Below are 21,160 nucleotides of genomic sequence, written 5' to 3'. Positions count from 1 at the left end.
GACAGAGAGAGAGAGAGAGAGAGAGAGAGAGAGAGAGGGAGAGAGAGAGAGAGAGAGAGAGAGTACGCAAATTCTTTCACTTGCCAAGTGAACAAATGACAAGTGCAAGAATTTGCGTAACCCAACTGTACACACACTGCGTGTGTAACTGAGTGAATCTTTCTTTCTTTCTTTCTTTCTGTCTTTCTTTCTTTCTTTCTTTCTTTCTTTCTTTCTGTCTGTCGTACACTCGTTTGTTTTGATATCCAAAACAAAACCCAACTCATTTCCGTCTTCCGGTTGACTCCAGCGCAATCCCCGTAAACTTCCGCTGAGTTTTGTTGACAGTTACCTTGCACGCGAAAAACACTTCACTCGTACGGTGTTTACTAGTCACAAACTTCTCCATTCAATTTATAAAATGTCTATAAGCGAGTTCCTTAATCATATCCGAACTTGCTGCCGATATGCCCTCCCTGTTTCGATAGTAGTAGTGCTTAGCTAGCACGCTAGCCGGCTGTTTAGCTAGCTAGCTAGCTAGCCGTATTAGCTTGGGCCGAATCCCGAATTGCTCTGCGCTCCCTATTGAAGTGCACTACATAGAGTGCGAAATACTTGGATTTGCACGCGACGTTAGTACACTTCATGCTTGACAGGGAGCGAATTTGGGATTTTGCCCAGCTGTTAGCCGAAGAGTAAGGATAGGAAAGCAGCTGTGTGTAGATTATGATTATGAGCAGACGCGTTTGTTATGCTTTTACTGGTTTTGAATAACGTCTGCGCCATGGACACTGAAGGGATCGTGATCCGGATAAAGACGCCGCTTGGGGACATGGACTCATCGGTGGACTGTCCGTCACTTTTGAGCTTCAACGACTTACTGGTAAAGATGTCGCATTGCCATCTCATTAGCCGTATGATTTCACCCGCATCTAAAGTAAAGAAATAAATAAATGTCCTAATTGTCGTGTCTTTCGCTTGTGCTTTTGCAGATCGCAATTAGAGACGTGATGCCCGAAGCGACCATTACAGCGTTTGAATGTGAGCAGTGCTTATTTAAAGATATTTATATCACTAACAAAACCATGAAATAATAATAATAATAATAATAATAATAGACTTAAAGACACTGCAACCAGCTTGTGTGCTCTTCAGTATTGTCAGCTGTGTTCCCATTGACAATACAAACGGCATTGTTTTGTATGACTAGTGTTAATTCTATTACTTCTGGACTAATGTGTACTAAAAGTCCTTTCATTGTCCATGGGGTTGTTTAACGTCTTGGGTACCATTTGGATGGTATTTGATTTCCAGAAACATGCCTGGTGTATTTAGTAAATATAACTGATAAGTAATTTCTGTATAAATCAGTACATACACAATGTTGTCAAAAGTTTTGGGACACCCCTCCAAATGATTGAATTCAGGGGTTGGGCTTGGCCCCTTAGTTCCAGTGAAATGAACTCTTAATGCTTCAGCATACCAAGACATTTTGGACAATTTCATGCTCCCAGCTTTGTGGGAACCGTTTAAGGATCACCCCTTCCTCATCCAACATGACTGCACACCAGTGCATAAAGCAGACATGGATGAGAGACTTTGGTGTTAAGGAGCTTGACTGGCCTGCACTGAGTCCTGACCTCAACCCGACAGAACACCTTTGGGGTGAATTAGAGCGGAGACTGTGAGCCAGACCTTCTCGTCCAACATCAGTGCCTGACCTCTCAAATGCGCTTCTAGAAAAATGGTCAAAAATTCTCATAAGCATACTCCTAAACCTTGTGGAAATCCATGTCTCATTCATGTCTTTATGCAGCTTGCTTTGTGCATTGGTGCATAGTCATGCTGGTGTCTTGTTATGGCTGAAGCATTAAGAGTTCCTTTCACTGGAACCAAGATGCCAAACCCAACCCCTTGAAAACAACACCTGAATTCAATGATTTGGAGGGGTGTCCCAGTTCTTTTGGCAATATAGTGTATAGTCAACACACTAAATTCTACATACATCACATTTTAACTGTTATTTTAAACACGCTTTGTCCTGACATGACAAAATCTGCATGATACTAGAGGTTGGTGATGTGACAAAATATCATATGATATACAAACATTTGTGGATGCCTGACCTTCACACCAGTATGTTTATTGAACACCTCATTCCAGATTCATTTATTTCCCCCCTATTTGCTGTTATAAAAACCTCCACTCTTCCAGGAAGGCTTTCACTAGATTTTGGTGAATGGCTGTGTTCCAACACAAACTTGTTCAGCGTGGTTGAGGTCAGATCTCAACCACAGGCCTGTGGGGATGTGGTAGCTTAGTGGTTAAGGTGTCAGACTACTGATCAGATGATTGTCAGTTTGAATCCCAGTTCACCAAGCTGCCACCTAAGCAAGACCTTTAACACTTAATTGCTGAATTGTATAAAATGAGATGAACTGTAAGTCACTCAGGATAAGTGTGTCTGCCAAATGCCAGAAATGTGAATCTCCGATTATGTTTTTGTGGACCTCTCTCTGTGCACAGGAGCATGTTTGGGCCTCATAAGTTGCATTAACACATGCAGAGATTTTACTGGATTCACTGGATTATGAAGTAGTAATAGTAATAGTGTTGATCAGTGGGTGGCACATCTAGCATTCCTCTTGACATCAGATTAGGATTCTTGCCATTAAATAAATCATTCTGGAAGGAGAGTGTTTGTATACAAAATTCACCAGTATATATGTATCATATCATATAAGATGAAGGAGATGTTTGTGCGCTCTTTGCCACGGATGACGTGCGCTCTACAGGTGTGCTCAACCACTACACACTGGTAGACGCTGTACCTAGTCGCTCTTAACCAAGTTAAACTTTATGCACTCCCTGGACATGCCCACATGTAGTCGTCAACAGTCGCTGTCGCGCTCTCGTTGTAAATCACTGATCTCCGGTCGCTTTGTTGCTGCAAGTCACTGTATGTGTGAATGTAGCATCAGTTCCAGTGAAGGAAATTTTTTAAAGCTACAGCACACAAAGCTATTCTATAGATTTGTTTGCTTCCACCATTGTGTCAGCAGTTTGGGGAAGAACCACAAATGGATGTGGAGGTCAGGTTTCCATAAGCCTTTGGCCATATTGTATATATCACTATATATATATATATATATATATATATATAGATTTGTTCACTGTTTTGTGCCAGCAAAACAGTAGCGTTGCATTTAGAAACTATTTTATATATAAATAAATCATTTAACAATTAAGATTAGGTTTTAACACCAAATTTGTAAACTGTATATATAATATTTAGAAGCTATACCAGCACAATCACATGAAATCATATTATGTCATCATTTATCATGATATTTATTTCATATTATGTCATATTGCCCATCCCTACTCAGTTAATTATTGCATTACTCCACCTTCCTGTATTAAACTAATCCAGCCTGAAAATGGCTTTAGGCTGCTTTCACATGCAGTGTATAGTCTGTCTGAATTGAACCCTGATGCATTTTCCCCCCACGGTGTGGTTCATTCATGCAGGTAAGAACACAGCAATTGCAATGAGAGAGTGATTTAACCCCGAGTCAGTGTATATCACATCTACTTCATAATCTGTTAGATAGAAAATAAACGTTAAAGAAAACATACAGTATGTTCTGTAATGCCATGTTGGCATTGTGCCAAATACCATACAAAGTCATTATAACACCTTAGAGCATTGAAATAAAATGCAAATTAAAGGTGATAGCTGGGAAAGCAACCATCTGTCTAGCCAACCGTCTAGCAGCATTTTATCAAAACCATGTGACAGCCGAGGTTTAATTGTTCATGTTGAAGGTACTGGAAACATGCTTACATGTTTAGTGCTCTGTTCTGTTTCAGACGAGGATGAAGTTGGTGACAGGATCACTGTTCGGAGTGATGAAGAACTAAAGGCCATGCTGTCTTATGTGAGTATCATTTCAGCTTTCTCTTATCAAGGTCATTGCAAAGTATTTTGCAGTGTTTATTTAAAAAACCTCACCACAATGTTAGTAGGTAATAATTTATCATGCCATTTTAAGGCATTATCATGCCTAACAATCAGTGCCATTTTTTAGATCATCGTGGATTAGAGAGTATGAATTAGATGCCTCTAGTTCAGCAGGCAGTGATTTGGGTCACTTTCTGTTGACGATATGGTGGGTGAAATAAAGATTATTATTTTGCGGTTACTTTCAGAACAAATAAAAATGAAGCAGCTCTGTGTGGTTTATTTTTCATTGTAAACTTTGTCTGTATTTAGGCATAAAAATATCCGATGAATCTCTATAACCTGATCAGATTTTCTTTCTTTCACGAAAATTTTGTTGTGTGCAAGGTGAATAATGCTTTCATGGAGGGAAAAAAACAGATTTTAAAATGTGTTTGAAAATATCTGTTCCTTTATATCAAAGTATTTATGTTCCCAAGGAATTATAATTACTGACCTCAGACTATTGCATGAACCATTGCCTGTTTCAATTGAACTATTTAGTCTTGGGAGTGTTTTTGTTTGAAAGGGAAAAGCTATTAAAATCTCTCATTGTACATCTATTCACCCTTGGGCAAAATCTTCTCATTACATGGCAGATTGGCAGGGATAACAAGTAGCTGTGTTTTCTTATCTCTTTATCTTCATCTTACCCCTTTTTTTGGTTGTAACAATTGATGTAACCATGGCAACCCGTGACCCCTGGCAGGCTTGTGTGTGCCAGCATGGCATTAAGCATGCACGATGGAGCAAAGCGTCAAATTACATTTCTGTTTCTTTACTCAAGGCGTGAAGTCAGAAATGAGCCCTGAGCCAGTCACTAACTAATAATGCTGCCTATTAATTGGAGAATTTTTTTTTTTTTTTTTTTGTGAACAAACATGCAATGTTACTCATAGTGCTAAAGCTCAGTAGGACACTGTAGTACAGAGTTCAGGTCATATTTGCCCACACCCTGTTGATGTTGTTGCTGTGCTTAAATCTGAAGGATGGTCTTTCATGAGCAAATATTTTCTGTACTTGATGCTGTTTATTACTCTGTTATGAATATCTTGCCTTATATCTTGCCTTACAAAAATACTGTGATACATGTTCAGTGACTATATTAATGTAGGAAAGAGCCAATTAACCCCGGCAACAACTGTTCTGGACAGCTTGAATTGTACAAGTAGTTTTATTTTGCTTAAAGAGGAGTGCTATAATGAGTGTGAGCCCACGACTCGTGGATATGGGCTGACAGACATATGCCTCTTTTGCTGGGCTGATGATCAGAGGTCATGTGTCCTTAAATTGCACTGGCAGGCATAGATCTCAGGTGTAAAGGCCACACCTTCATCACTAGTACTAACAGGTATAAAGGCCACACCTTCATCATTAGGACTAACAGGTGTAAAGGCCATACCTCCATCACTGGTATTGACAGGTATAAAGGCCACACCTTCATCATTAGTACTAACAGGTGTAAAGGCCACACCTTCATCATTAGTACTAACAGGTGTAAAGGCCATACCTCCATCACTGGTATTGACAGGTATAAAGGCCACACCTTCATCACTAGTACTAACAGGTATAAAGGCCACACCTTCATCACTAGTACTAACAGGTATAAAGGCCACACCTTCATCATTAGTACTAACAGGTATAAAGGCCACACCTTCATCACTAGGACTGACAGGCATAAAGGCCACACCTCCATCACTGGGACTGACAGGTGTAAAGACCACACCTCCATCACTGGGACTGACAGGTGTAAAGACCACACCTCCATCACTGGGGCTGACAGGAATAAAGGCCACACCTCCATCACTAGGACTGACAGGCATAAAGGCCACACCTCCATCACTGGGACTGACAGGCATAAAGGCCACACCTCCATCACTAGGATTGACAGGCATAAAGGCCACACCTCCAACACTGGGACTGACAGGTGTAAAGGCCACACCTCCATCACTGGGACTGACGGGTGTAAAAGCCACATCTCCATCATAGGAACTGACATGTGTAAAGGCCACACCTCCATCACTGGAACTGACAGACATAAAGCCCACACCTCCATAACTGGAACTAACGGGCATAAAGGCCACACCTCCATCACTGGGACTGACAGGTGTAAAGGCCACACCTCCATCACTGGGACTGACGGGTGTAAAAGCCACATCTCCGTCATAGGAACTGACATGTGTAAAGGCCACACCTCCATCACTGGAACTGACAGACATAAAGCCCACACCTCCATAACTGGAACTAACGGGCATAAAGGCCACACCTCCATCACTGGGACTGACAGACATAAAGCCCACACCTCCATAACTGGAACTAACAGGCATAAAGGCCACACCTCCATCTTTGGTACTAAACTGCATAAAGGCCACGCCTCCATCACTAGGACTGACAAGTGTAAAAGCCACACCTTTACATTGACCATGGAGACATGGATAAGCATGTATTATGGTGGAGTTACACAGATACATGTTGATTAATAGTATATATTTAATTTGTGGGAGTAATTAATTATTTATTCACTTAAAAGAATGCCTAAATCATGCATGTGTTGGTGTTTGTTTTAATCAGAACCAACAGAATGTACTGGACTCTGTTGTGTTGTAATATTTTGTCCTTTTGTCCTTGTTTAGTGTATTGTTCTCATGTTTTCCCTCTGAGCCAATATTAAATGCATTCCTCAATACTTACTGTTCACATTCTGGATGTCAGGAGTAATGACTTGTGAACGTTTCTCTCTGAAGTGCAGCAGAAACTAAATGAACTATCAACTTTTATTATATATTATTCAGTACTTAAAGATCCGCCTCATTAGAAGTATGCCCCCCTCTGCGCAGAGGAATTTTTCAAAATCCACTTTCAGCTGGTGTTGTCTTTTACCCCCTATCAGCTCACAGTCACTACGCTAGCTACAGGCTCAATAATTTCTGATTGTTCATAAAAAGGTGGCATTTTTAAAATGTTTTTTTTTTTTTTTTTTTTGCTTTAGTCCAGTTTCTGATCTGCTTCATATTTTTTTGGAACCTTAAAACACACAAATGAAGAGTGAAAGCTTGGGTTTTTTCCTTTTTATGGTTTGTGCACCTTTTGGGAGGAAGCCCAGCATTAAAGGAAGTGTGTAAAGGGAATGTAAAACACATGCATCGTATTCTGTATACATGCAATATATAGAAGTCGAAGGTGCGTGGTCATTTTATACGTAGTCGTGCACGGAAGGTTGTCTTTTGCCTACGTGGCTGTTTGGTCTCCACTGAGACGTATGTGTATGAATTGCTCTGATGTCATTAATTCCAGATGAAGGGACATCTATTATGTTGAACTGGTAGGAGTTGAGAGACGGCTGCTTTGATGGCTACGTAGGCAAGAAATTTCTGTACGTCTCCGCCGTCCTTGAAATGCTTTGGATTCGAGACGTAGCTTTGTGATCGTGGATGATTGTGTTATTGGGAGGTGAATCCTCACTGCTGGTTTGCAATTGCACAGAAATGATAATGAAGAATAAAGTGTCGGGAGAATATTTGTGAAAAATATCTATTTATATGTGTCTATAGTATATTTAGTACATCCAACTTCAAGCCCTTAGTGTCTACTACAACATACACCATCACACACACTCTTCTTTTCCTCAAGTCTCAATTCACTAATTGAGGAGCACTCTATTCTTGGTGTGTTAATGATGATGCGGCGCCAGCAGGAGAACGGTCTGGTCCGAGTGTCCCCTCGGGCACCGAGCATTCAGCCTCTGATCAACATGCCTTTAGTTATTGTCCAACAAAGGGGGATTTCTTTTAATACACTGCTACAGATTAGTTGGTAATTGTGCCCCTAATCAATAAAGAAGTGGAGCGGAAAATTAAAGGTGTAAGTGTCTGAACACACGTATTCTTTCGGAAGAGGCACATCGCTGGAGGCGATGGCGAGAACGAGTGAGCGTTACGGAAAGAGAGAAGTGTAAGAAGGAGAGAGAGGCAGTTGTGAGGTGACAGTGATAAATAGGGCATTTAATAGAACAGCTGCAGCAGCTCGGCTTCTACAGCGTGCCTTCATGTACACTTATGTATTTATCACACACACAGAGGAGAAGGAAAGAAATGCACTACTGGCTTTGACTGCTTTGCATAAAGCATTGAGAGAAAAATGCATAGGCAGATTTGCTGTCCTGACCCCGTTTCATTTCTCACCATTCCCAGTTCAGTCCAGTTCAGGATTGATAAAGGGATGTGGCAGTGATTTATATTAGGCAGAATAAGATTGATTACTGTTATGTTTACAAATAAGGAAGAAAACATGTCGGGGGGGCATGCTAGTATAGGACAGTAATCAGTGACGGGTGTGTGTTTTCTTTGTCTTCTACCACAGTAATTTGCCATTGATTCCATTTTTTTGATTAATTAATGATTAGTACTTTTTAAATATTTATAGCTGCATTTAATTTTGTGGAACGTCATTGAAACATTGATGTAGTTCCAGTTATCACAGGTTTAATCAGCTATAAACAATCACTCTGTCCCCAGCCCCTCTCTTTTCTGCTTTACTGTACTGCTTTAAGTACTGATTTTTCTGTTCAAGATTTAATTCCTGATCTTCTGAACTGATTTTAAATTATAGCTAGGACTCCTGTTAGAGCCATGCTGTTATAGAAATTAATCAAGAATACACCATCTGAATGATATAATCCTTTTATATGAGAACACATCAATCTTTGTGTAAAGTTTTGTGTAAATGTTCGGATAAGCCAAACCAAGCTTGATCTTTGTACAACGGATTTACAAAAATAAAAAACAACAACACACAATATGATTTTCTTCGAATCCCCATGTGTATGTCGATCGCAAAATCATCGGACGTGTGCATGGCTGATTGGCGTATAATGACTCTCACAAAACTCCATATAAAGCCTAAGATCACAGAACGTGACGTGCAGAATGGCTTCTACATGGCTGAAAAAAGAATGACTTGTGTTTATAAGAATAAAAACAAATTATTTAGCAGCATATCCAGCGGCCTCACAGCATGGAGAGATGAATTCACCGACGTCCTTCCAGGCGAAATATAATTGAGGTCAAAAGAAAATGTTTTGTCACAAACACAGACTCGAAAGGAAAGGGGCGATGGTGGGGGAAAACCATGACTAAGCTTTTAAAAATTCGACCATATGCCTTGTCAAATGAAACCGACTTATAGTCCAGTGTTCATCCTCTGAAGAATAAAAAACTCATCTGTTGCCTTATAAAAGCATAATGTCAGTTCTGTACTTTGCAGCACCTTAGCTTAGAGCTGCCATCTGCACAGACCAATACATTCTCTGTATTGTCGTATAAATATTGAACAAAAAGCCTCAACATTTGGATTGGTGTTGACTTGCTTTCTTTATGGCCGTTTATTTGTATATACACCCATGTACACACAGTGATCAGCCATAACATTAAAACCTGAAGTGAATAGCATTGATTATTTCATTACAGTGGCACTTGTCAAAGGGTGGGATATATTAGTCAGGATGTAAGTGGTCAGTTCTCAAAGCTGATGTGTTGAAAGCAGCAAATATGGGCAAACTGTGATGTGGCTGGGTGGCTGAGTCAGAGCACAGCAGGTCTTGTGGGGTTTAACCGGTATGCAGTGGTTAGTACCTACCAAAAGTAGTCCTAGGAAAGTCAACAGGTGAGACAGTCATGAGTGTCCCAGGCTCAATGATGTGTATGAGGAGCAAGGGCTAGTGCATTTGGTCTGATCTTACAGAAGTGCTAGTGTTTATGATGGAAAGAACACACAGTGCATTGAAGCTTGCTGTGAGTGCGCCCTGTTCATCGCTGAAAACAAGGGAAAATGAGCATCAGAACCGAACCATGGAGCAATAGAAGAAGGTCTGATGAATGATTTTTTTTTTTTTTTTGCATTATGTAGACGGCTGGTTGCATTTGCATCATTTACCTAGATCAGTATTCTACAGAAAGTTTTATGTTCTAACGTACACTAACAAAACCCACACCTCAGATATTTCTGACAGAAATAAACTTGTTCTACCTCATAGTCGTCCTTGACCTATTTGGCGATGGTCAGTTGACGTCATCTTCTCTTCTCCTTTCTTGCTGTGTTATTCAGTGTCTTATTGGTTTTCCCTTTCTCCCTTCTTCATGCCTAATTGTCTCCATGTACTCTTATGTCATACTCTTCTATTTCTCCATCTCGTCAGCCCTCAGACATTTATTTCCTTTTTGCAAGATGCACAACAGCTATCAAACCAGTGCTGCAGGTGTCCTATTCTCGCTCCCAAGACATCTGAAAATAGGTCATCAAGATCTGTGGAGTACTGGCTACATGTCTCTAACACACTGATAACTTCTTGTGGTCTTGTAGATCTACTTTCCGGGAGAAACCCAAATCCAAACACCTTGATTAAGTCTGTTTAACATTGGGTGTCCATAAGGACTGAGCTGGGAAATTGCTCTAATGTCCCAGTTTTGCTGGAATCTATGCACCTGTTAGACCTGTGTATTTGAGGACAAATATGTTCCTGTTCTATTGTAACGTTAATTACAACATATCATGCTCTAGCTTCTCATTTATACAGTCATACTGGTCATTTTTTTTTTGGTCGTCCGCAGGGTAATCTTATACGTTTTTGATTTTTATATAGTGTCAAATGTCTGTTTTGATTTTTGAGCTCATGCACTCACTCACACTCAGCCATCCCTCCCCCGGCCATGTCCATCTGGATTTGTGGTTGCAGGAGGTTGATTGTGTGTGATCGGGGCTTGTGTCTGGGTACAAAGGTCTTGTGCTCGACAGAGAGGCGGGGCAGGCCTTCTCAAAGCCAGATGGTTCCATTAATGTAAGCATCAATTGAAATGTCCTTTTGGCAGGAGGCAAGGCATGTGTTTGTGTGCATAAAGCAGAATATATGTATATAGCTATACCTTGTGTATGATATGTATTCACTGGTTCTTTCTTTGCCTCCTGTAAACAAGCACATTGGGACGTACATTATTAAGTTTTTAAAGATATAACTTTAACATATACAGAGGTTGATGTTCAACTCTGAGTTAAAACTATTTATTAAATTGGAAATCAATGCCATGTTTTATACCGGTGACTTAAGTCCACAATTTCTGTCATTATAAATGTGGTAGATATTTATGGTGAGACCAAGGAAGAAGTTTTTCGGCCTTCATTTTTTAAATACACTGTATGTTTTCCACAAAAACAAGACAGCATTTTGCCCAAATCAAACATCAGACCCACGATGAAGCGTGAAATTGTCATCATCATTCTACGGGTCTGCATCTTTTCCTGCATCTAGTAGGGCTAGTCAGGATAAAGGGTGACAAAGACAGCTCCAAATATCTCCAAAAATCTAATAGTAATTGATAACATCCTATACTAGAAATCTGTTTTGTAGATCTGGAGCATTTTTGCACGGAAGAGTGGAATATAATTGGAATATAAATCAAGATCATTTTAGTAGACCTGAGTGCTGTATTACTGGCAAAAGACTTAGTATAATAAAACAAAGCAACCAGATTGTTGTTTCATGTTTTTTTTTCTGTTCTCCTTTTCACTTCTTTGTGTAGACTTTATTTTTCTTCTATATGTAACAAGCAACAGACAGTTTAAAAGTGAAAAGACTAACACATTGATATATGAATGAAAAGATAGAGTTGAAATAGAAATCTATTTAAAAAGTCACATTTTTACTAGATGTTGCTGTATGAATAGTTTCATTTAAGAATAAACCCTCATTGCTCAGAGGTGTCTTAAGGTAGCACTTGATCCAGCACATCCTATGACTATCAAGTGCCATAAAATAAACAACTGTAACTAAACTCATTTGTGTGCGTGTGTGTGTGTGTGTGTGTGTTTATATAGTACTGCAATACAGTGATGGAGCAGCGCATGAATGGACTCCTTCCAGAGCCACTTCAGATCTTTCCCCGAGGTTAGTGAAGAGAGTGTGTGTGTGTGTGTGTTTCCCATAAAATTCCACTTAAACCAGAGTCAATCCTTCATAGTGTAATCTTTGTAGTCTACATGACTTTCTGCTTTCAGAAACTAATCTAAAATAACTTGCTTCCTGGATTTTGGATTAAATCGTCTTTTTATGTTTACCAGATTGGGTGTAACATATAACCTTGTTTGTTTTAAAACATTTCCACATCATGTCTCCGCAGTGAGCTTTAAAGTGGAACTTCACACACATCACTTGTTGCCACATCAAAATATTCATGCAGTATTTTAAATCAGGAATTTAGTAGCCTCCTGGTGGTCCAGCGGTAGGATTCCACGCTCTCATTGCTGTGACCCGGGTTCGATTCCTGGGCAGGGAGCTAACCCAGCCACTGAAGAGTTAACTCTCAGTGCCGATCCCAAGCCCGGGTTAAATGGGAGGGTTGCATCAGGAAGGGCATCAGGCATAAAACCGAAACATGCGAACCAAATGATCCACCGAACAGGGAGTAGCTGAAAGAACAACAATATTTTAAATCAGCAGGCTGCAGCTTTACATTCAGGATAATGATTTTTATATCTTAAAGACTGTATGGCCACGAGTCTCTTCTGTAGTTGTGGCTAGGCTAACAAGTGGTCCAAGGTAATTTATAATAATTTATGGTGAGCTAGGAGGTGATTGTAGCCATAGTCCTTAGTTCCTCTCCTGATAAAGGTGCATCTGAAGTAATTGGCGAACATTTTACTGTAAGGTGATTACAGATTTATATAATGATTATGCACTACATGTTATTTTGTTTTACCTTATGAAAAATATCTCCTAGCATCTGTGCAAGCTAATTAATCCATCCGGGAACGATGAATAAAAAAAAAAAATAGTAATAAAGCTACTAAAAGCTAATAGTCCAGACAGAAAAATATCTGTTTGTCCCAGATGACTGGGCTACTTGATTTGTCCACCCCTGGAGACAGGGTTTGAGAGCATGAATCGCAGTGACGGCAAAACACCAGTTTATAGTTTATACAAACCCTTAACATAAAATTAGCCTAAAAAGTCTCCAAGGCTTCAGGCAATGTATTTGTAATCATTCGTGTAATAACTTTCAGAGGTAGCTTTCTTGGGCTTTAAACGCTTTCAATCCCTTGTTTCCATTTCCCCCCATTATGCACATTTCTTTGTAAATTCCTCCTGAAGTGGTGCCTATTTCATCGAAACAATCGGAATGACTTTTCTCAGTGAGCGAATAATGTAGCGAATCAGAAGAATCAGTGGAATTCCTCTTTAATTATTTTAACTTTTCCCTCAGCCCCATTTTCTGTCCATAGTATTTCAGATATTACTTTATTGCGTCTCTTTCTCTGGCCCTGATGTGCTTTACAATCCAGACCAATTACTTTTGCAGCCGGCAAGACTCCTGGGAACCGGAACATCCACGGCCTCAAGGTAGGCATATCCATGATTGTTTCTGAAACGTCACGTCCTGCTGCGTACCACTTATTGAAATGTCAGTTGAAGTCAAGACATTTGTTCTTTGCGTCTCTTATTTTTTTTTACGTTTTCCTCTCTTCTTCTGCCCTCCAAGAGATTTAGAAATGTTAAGTTTCGTTTCTTATCCCGTTCTTCATCATTCAGTAATCAGTCATGAGTGTGCTGCTTTCATATGTTTATATGATGACCATTTTTGTGTCAACCAAAAATGTTTGTTTTGTTCTTCTTTTTTTTGTGGTCCTTTGTTTTAATCTAAAGTTAATTGACTTTAAACCATGGTGGAAGCTGTATACATTTAAATGATACTAATTAACAAGTGAATCGCTGCTTTCCTAGACTAGCCACCATGACCTATAGACCTCAATTAGGCTAGTTATTTTTAGTCACTGTCTTTGCCTCCTTTTTTTTTTTTATTGCTCCCACTTGGTGAGATGTAGATCTGAGAACAAGTAGCCTTGTTAAGCTTCCTTTTGAGCGACATATAAAGGACGTCATGTTGGTTCGTAATTATTCTTTCTCGGAAGACATCTTTAATTTTGCGCCACTGTCTCTTTCTTTCTTTCTCGCACTTTAATTTGCTTTGCCCCAGTGACCCGTGGGATTGCTGGTGAATTTCATCACGATTAACTGAAGGGTGTTGATGGTCTTTGTTTTCTTTAATAGGTGAACACGCGCCATGGCTCATCCAGCAGCCGAGGAGCCTCTCCTGCCGAGTCTCTGTCCAACAACAGGTGAGTCGGACTGTGTGTGTGTGTGTGTATACCTTCTACATGCCAAATTTACCTTACCCTTCACAGCTTAGCAACTTTAAAGACAGTCTGTTCATTGTGGATAAAATTTTGGCCAGGATTAAACTGAACCTGGGTACAAATAAAAACTAGTGATCCAGCCACCACTTGTACAAACAAGCTCTTATTAACTACCCCAGAGTCGTGTAGTGCTTTATTTTGGCTGTTCAGGCCACATCCAGACCTGCTTTATTCACTCGGAGTCTAAGAAGGCTGGTGTCTTTTCCCACTCGACTGCACCTGACTCAATTAAGCAGCCAGTTATCAGCTTCTTTACAAGATGACTCAGGTGAGCTGGAGCAGGGAACACTATACTGACAAAGAAGAACTTAATATCCACCTGGGATTTGGCTTCTCCACACAGATTTAGCATCATCGACTTAAAATCATATTAGGCCGTGAGTGGGAGCTCTTTATTAAACATCCTATTTACTAGGTGTGTAATCTGTCTTATGTGGAATTTATTGAATAGAAAGTGAGCATGTTCTACTCTTACATATTGTTTCTGCTTAACAGTTTAAAGAAATCGTCTGCAGAGCTGAAAAAGATACTGACCAATGGCCAGGTACCGGAATTCTAGACTCTCTTTATACGTTATCATTATATTGTTGTGATAAATATTGATTGACACTTGTGCATCTACAGTACAGTTTTACTTCAGGTGTGTTCCTTCACTGTAAAATTCCCTGCAGGCACCATTTTTGACCACATGATCTTCCATTATTTAAGAAATCTTGATTTCTTGAAAAGTTGCTTAAGGTATTGGGCGACTGATCAGAAAAATAAATCCTACCACTAAGCGGCTGATAATTGGGTCCTTGATTCAGGCCCGAAATCCTTCAACTGCTCGGTTGTAGCTTGTCTTAATTTTAAGGATTTAACTTATTTTTTTGTGTTATTTTGGTGTATTCAGGAACAAGTTTATTGAAAATAATATGAAATGCAGATGCATTACATTGGTATAGTAGATCTATATTGCCTTTACTCATTTTCTAATATTTACCAGCATTAATAGCCGTTTTTTTGGAATAACACAAGAAGTAAACTTCTGTTTAATAAAATAACTTTTATTATATTTTTAAAAATATTTTTTTGTCAGGTACATCCTCTGCTCTGACCTCACAAATATTTTAAAATGAATAATATTATATTAAAAAATATTTTAAAATCTGTAGCATGAGCAGTGTTTTCTTACAGGACAGTTTTATTGCATATGGAGCACATTGTGACTGATTAGGATAATGCACCTGATCAACCAAATGTTTAAATAGCTGGAATATTAAAAATATTAGAACATTAAATGTTATTACAAGGATATTCACCTGCCTCGTTCAATCTGATAGATATTTCATGCGAATTGGCCTCAGTTTTCAAATGGCCTCAGTTTTACTCAATTCCAGCTGAGGTGCATAAATGAACGTTTTCTGTTCCACTTGAGCTATATGAGAAAATGCAAATACAACCATAATTAGAGAAAAACCAGCATTAAAGTAAACCTTTAAAAAATACATTTTGACGGTACATTTGTGCTTCCTTTTTATTTCTTTAGAATAAGTATAATTTGACAATTTTTCATACCTGTGAGTTATTATATTATATTTATTTTATAAAATATTAAAGGATAACTTTAAGTGCATTGTTTTATTTTAACAAAATATTTAGTGATAAAAGAATGGCAGTGCATGTTGAATCTGTTACTTGGCACACATGACATGACTTGCTGTGTGGTACTGACCACTGCCTGTCGTGTGTGTGTGTGTGTGTGTGTGTGTGAATAGATTATTGATTGCCTGTTGAAAACCACTTCACGTCCCTTTTCTCCATGGCCCATTTGACATCTTTATCTTGACTGAACGTTATCTATATTGTCTACGTTCTGCTGGTCAGAGATTCTCCTCTCTCTCCTACAGCACGGCAGTATCAGTATGGAGATGCCAGTGTCAGATAGACAATTAAGTAAATCAGCCCCCATGTGACATTTGTAACAAGCACAAGCAGGGGTGATGTGGCTGCTAGTACCACACACACACCCCTAATCAATGGACCTTCACTTGAGTCAGTGCCATATTTCCCAGTTAAAATGAGGCTTGACAGTAAGACATTAACTTAGTTTTGGCCTCAGCTGTGCAGGGAAAATACTTGTTTCACACTATCAGTGCTTATTGACATGCTGTCACCCTGATCAGACAATCAGATCAAACATCACTTAATGGTATGTATGCATTTATACACTTACAGTCCCCTCTCTGGAAATGAGACGATAGATCAGTTTGCTGATATTTACATCTAGATGATTTAGCCATGGCACCTTTTGTTCGAACCCACCCATTTTTCAACTGAGCAAAAAATATTGGAACATGCTTCATGGTGTCCAAGTGTGCACTGTTAGTGTAATTGTTTAAGCAATAAATAGCTCTGAATTGTCTGAGCCCTGGACTTCATCCGTGCATTTGTTTAAAAAGGATAAACCAACACGAAGGCCAGAGAGGTGATTTGCTTAAAACTGGTGAACAGAGTGGAAAATCCATCAGAGCCATTGCATTTGGGTGTAGCCAATACAAGAAGTTCTGAAGAAGAACCCTAGACCACAGTGAACCGGTCAGCCAGGTCTTCCCACAACACTGAACGGGTGTATTTGTGATTGTGACCGAACTGGTGTATTGTGAAACAACCTGTGCCATGGTTTTCTAACCAAGCTCAAACATTGATAGACCTTGGTTAGTTAACTGTATGAATAGTTAGCATTCTTAATATAGACCTTATATTCATTCTAGGTATACTGTCACAACTTTGCGATGTTCAGTCATATCTGAAATCTGTTGGTTCAAGGAGACGGTTTACATTTTATGTGTGTGTTGGAGTGGAAGGAGGTCAGTCTGTGTATCTTGCTAGTAGAGGACAAACTTCTCCCTGTAGCACACCAGTGTCAGCAGGGGGCCAAACTGTTTTATACATGTTTTGACAGGTTTTGTCAGAGTTAAGCAAGACAGCACAGGTAAACAAATGGTCGTTAGTGTTGTCATCTCTCCCACCCCCCACCCCCCAAACTTGTCCTTTTCTAAATTGGACAGCAAATGTTGTTATTGATCCTCCTCCCGCTCGGCTCTTCCTCTTGAAATGACCCGAGAGCCGAACCCGTTGTTTATGGCCCGCGGTTGCATTTTTTCCTCCCCCAAATATTTCTGTTCCCTAGTGACATCTTTCTATTTTATGGCTGTGTGTCCTTTCTCCTTTCTGTATCTATCTTTCATTCCACCCCTCTCTCTCTCTCTCTCTTTTTTTAATCTTTAAGATAAATGAACAAGACATCCAGTACCAGGAGCAGCTTGGCCATGGAAATGGGGGAACCGTATACAAGTGAGTGCTCTTCACCTCTTTACCTTGAATTTAATTGGACTCATCATGCACTTATCTCTTCACGGGCCATTCCATTTCATTACTGTTGAATGAAGCAACTATGAATATGGTGTAATTGAAGCAAAAGGACATGTACTGTATCTTGCTTAGTTATGTTTTCTCGTCTTCTTTACATTCCACACTCACTCAATAGTCCAGTGTCCACTCATCCTGCTCAAAGGCTCTGACAGACAGCTGGGGCTGGGATGATTATTTATTTTATAAAGTGAAGGTTGCCAAATGCGGGTAATATCGATTTTTTTTTTTGGTGCTGAGGAATGAAATTGATTCAGTTTGACTCCTGTGAAGCCAGTTTCTATTACCCGAATGATCTATTGCTACCAAGCAGATAACATGACAGGACACCTATTCACTGCTATCTGCTATCAGCAGAAATACTTTGAGATTGAGTACCTGAACTAATTTTGCTTCTTTAGATAACATCGATAGGACTGTTAGCCAGGTTAACTCATTTGATTTCATTACATTGAAAATAATTTATATAATATCATAGTGTATAAAGTAACTGTATCAAATGACTTCAGACTTACTGCATTGTACCCAAGTAATTTGGGTGTATATTCTGTAAATTGTGGTATTTAAAGTCAATACCTGATGGGGGGGGTTAAATAATGATGTAGGTCTAGATAAAATTGAATTCTGTTTTTCTTTTAAATGCAATCATACATTTTTATTTACATAAGAAAGCTTGAACTATCTAATGTGGACCTGCTGATTAGCGTACTAAGCCAAATGCCTTACTTTCTTAACCAACTTTCTTAAGTAGAACTTGACTCTTGGTTGTTTTACGCTTAGGCATCTGTTCATATCCGTTGTATTTACATGCAAGCCATTGTGAATACTCTCACAGGTCGTGTTTTGGCCGTTTATTGAGGGCAAATGTAAATACGTTTGGTTTGTGTTTCGTCCGCGGACGGAAACTTGACATAATGTAATTCAGTATGTGTCTTGGGAACAACAAGGCCTTGTAGCCATCTATCTACACCGCTGTCCTTGGTCACCTTTACTACATTCATACACACTCTATGTAAAATAAACATTTCTGTAACCATCACACTACGTTACACTACAGTGCCTGGGGTATTAGCTTAAATTGCTTTCCTTAAAAAAAATAAATGTGTTCACCTAACCTGCTGTGCTGCCAGGTGTACTGTTATTATATGTCAGAGCATGCCTCTTGCTTACACCCACACGGTTACAAAAATAAGACAATCCAGCTTCGCCTCCAGGGTGTTTCGAATGTACATTTGGAAAATGGACGCAAACTAACCTTACTTTGCATTTTATCATACGTCCTAGCCAGCCTCAGTGTGGGAGTTGACCAGCCTGGAAGTCGCTGAAATAGTAGCCGCCGAATCTCTCTGAGTATCTGGCAGCCCAGCGATGATGTGTGAATGGGCCGTGATCCCGGCCTCGGCCTTTAAACCCCGGATCCTGTTTATGAGCAGTGGCCACTGACGATTAAACTGCAGTACAGGGTTATTGTTCTGCGCTGTTGATCCAGTAATAGATCAATACGCACCCTGTGGTTTATTGCCATGGTCCAGACTGTGCTGTGATCTCAGCCTCCACTTTATAGGACAGTAAAGTGCTATGAATCCTGTGAACTCTCTAGGTTAAAAAAAAAAAAAAATAGAAACCATTTCTGACTTAAACTGCATTGTGCACTAAAAATGAGCGTTAAAGACCTCATTTGTTCTAGCGTGTTCATTAGTCTATTTTTTTGTAGGTCATTTTCAGTGAGTGATTGCAGCCAGGATAGTGTGCAGTGGAAATGTTCAAGTGGTGCTTTATAGATATAATAAATTGATATTGAAATGTTTGGTAGTCCCCAAAAGAAAAAATTCAATTTATTTTTATTTTTTTTAAATATGTATTTTTCCTGGAAAAACAAAAGGTTGAAGTTTGATTAGGTTTATATTATATCTTTATAATGTAGTGTGTAATTGTATATTATTGTTAGATTATACATACCCAAGTATCAGTAAAAGACAGGAGTGGCATTAGTTGTGCAGAAATATGCCTAAAATATTTGGGGATGTCTTTAAGGAATGCATTATAATATCTCTTGAAGAAATTTTGTTCACTCTGATGAATTGGTGTGTATTTAACTGATTCTTAATTAAAGTGAATTGCACCCGAATCAAAACAAAAAACAAACGTGTGAATTAATCTCTGTCATGCCAAAAACACTTATATTTTGGGAGTGAAGAGAGAAGTGAAAAAATGTGAAGATTTATTTTTGAGGAAGAATATGGCATTTGGAAATGATCTATTTCAATTTCCATTCTGCTGTTTGTTACCACGAATAACGAGCCAGTTATGTGATCTGTGTGTATTGAAAAATTGAGACCATGACCTCATTCTTACCTCATCATCATGCCCTCTGTCTCTCCTTTTGCTCTGTGCTATTCCAATCGCCCCCACCCCCTTCTCTCTCTGGCTGAGGTCAACACCTGGCCATGGGTCATCTCAGGTGAGCGAGGGAGTCAGAGATGGAGAGAGTGTATGGTCTGGTGCATTCTGTAACCCAAACCTGTGTGTGTGTGTTCGGATGGCTGCCATTGAGAGGCCCATGAATAGTACATGACGGAGCTTTCATTACAGCAGGCTCTGAAGTTTAAATAACACACGGTATAGAGACACGTTTACCGCGGTCAGGAGCAGTTCCCAACTGTCGCTACGGTTACGTTTCCCTGACCTCAGACCTGTCAGCCTTCAATCATTCGTCCTGTTGAGTAGCTGACAGAGGTCAAGGACAGACTAGATCTAGAACAAGCAAGCAAAATCTTGTTATGAGTTACCTATTACAGAATATCTGTGTGCAGGGGGAAGTTGTGATGTGACTTGTTGTTTGGAATGAGGACTTGACTATATTTCAGCTTTAATATGCATAAATAATTCCAGCCACGTCACTTCCTATTTACAAATTCAGCGTATTTCCTTCACTCTTGGAATATTTCCCATATCGGGTACCTCTTGCCAAATTTAAGCAGCAGTGCATTCATTAAACTATTTTTAATTGCACCTAGAAGGGAAAGTATGTCAAGGTACTTCACACAATAATAGATGAATTTCAAATACTTTTTATGCATGATGTTTCATGCATCAGTTTGGGACTTGGCTTGTCTGCAACTGGTTATAGACGCGTGTAATTTCCTGGAATTGGCTCCATTATAACATTGAAATGGCATGTGTCCCCAATAAACAAGTTCACGAGTGCACGCCTGAAGATGTGGTGGAGTCTTTCAAGGTAACGTCTACCTGCTCCGCACTGACGGGTCAAGCTGGATTGAATGTCCCTGGTCTAAATGAGGCACGTTACCCGGCCCGTCACATAGAAGTGTCATTAATTAAAGGGCTGTGGCATTTACGAGGTGTCTGGGGCAGAACCTAGATCAGCCATCTTTTCCACATTAATCACTCACATAATCGCATACGTACGCAAGCATGCGCTAACTACGGCAGAGAGGAAAGAATAGACGATGGACAGACCTGTCCGTTACTTTGTGTCCTCACTGTCGCCAGCACACGTAATCG

The 21,160-nt window shown here is 39.6% G+C and overlaps 1 protein-coding gene across 1 annotated transcript in view; it reads left to right on the top strand.

The window, feature by feature from the left end:
• Nucleotides 1-276: 276 nt before the first annotated feature.
• Nucleotides 277-21,160, top strand: part of map2k5 (mitogen-activated protein kinase kinase 5) — a 55,178-nt gene continuing 34,294 nt past the window's right edge. The window contains exons 1-8 of the mRNA XM_058381931.1: nucleotides 277-862; nucleotides 972-1,020; nucleotides 3,853-3,920; nucleotides 11,849-11,918; nucleotides 13,330-13,370; nucleotides 14,079-14,146; nucleotides 14,720-14,768; nucleotides 17,496-17,560. Of these exons, the coding sequence (XP_058237914.1) occupies nucleotides 731-862; nucleotides 972-1,020; nucleotides 3,853-3,920; nucleotides 11,849-11,918; nucleotides 13,330-13,370; nucleotides 14,079-14,146; nucleotides 14,720-14,768; nucleotides 17,496-17,560 (542 nt within the window). The 5' untranslated portion in view covers nucleotides 277-730. The remainder of the gene's footprint in view (nucleotides 863-971; nucleotides 1,021-3,852; nucleotides 3,921-11,848; nucleotides 11,919-13,329; nucleotides 13,371-14,078; nucleotides 14,147-14,719; nucleotides 14,769-17,495; nucleotides 17,561-21,160) is intronic.

The sequence above is a fragment of the Hemibagrus wyckioides genome, linkage group LG27 (genome assembly GCF_019097595.1).
Source record: "Hemibagrus wyckioides isolate EC202008001 linkage group LG27, SWU_Hwy_1.0, whole genome shotgun sequence".
Classification (NCBI taxonomy): Eukaryota; Metazoa; Chordata; class Actinopteri; order Siluriformes; family Bagridae; genus Hemibagrus; species Hemibagrus wyckioides.
The sequence above is the reverse complement of the archived record's forward strand: the minus strand, read 5'-3'. Positions and strand labels throughout refer to the sequence as shown.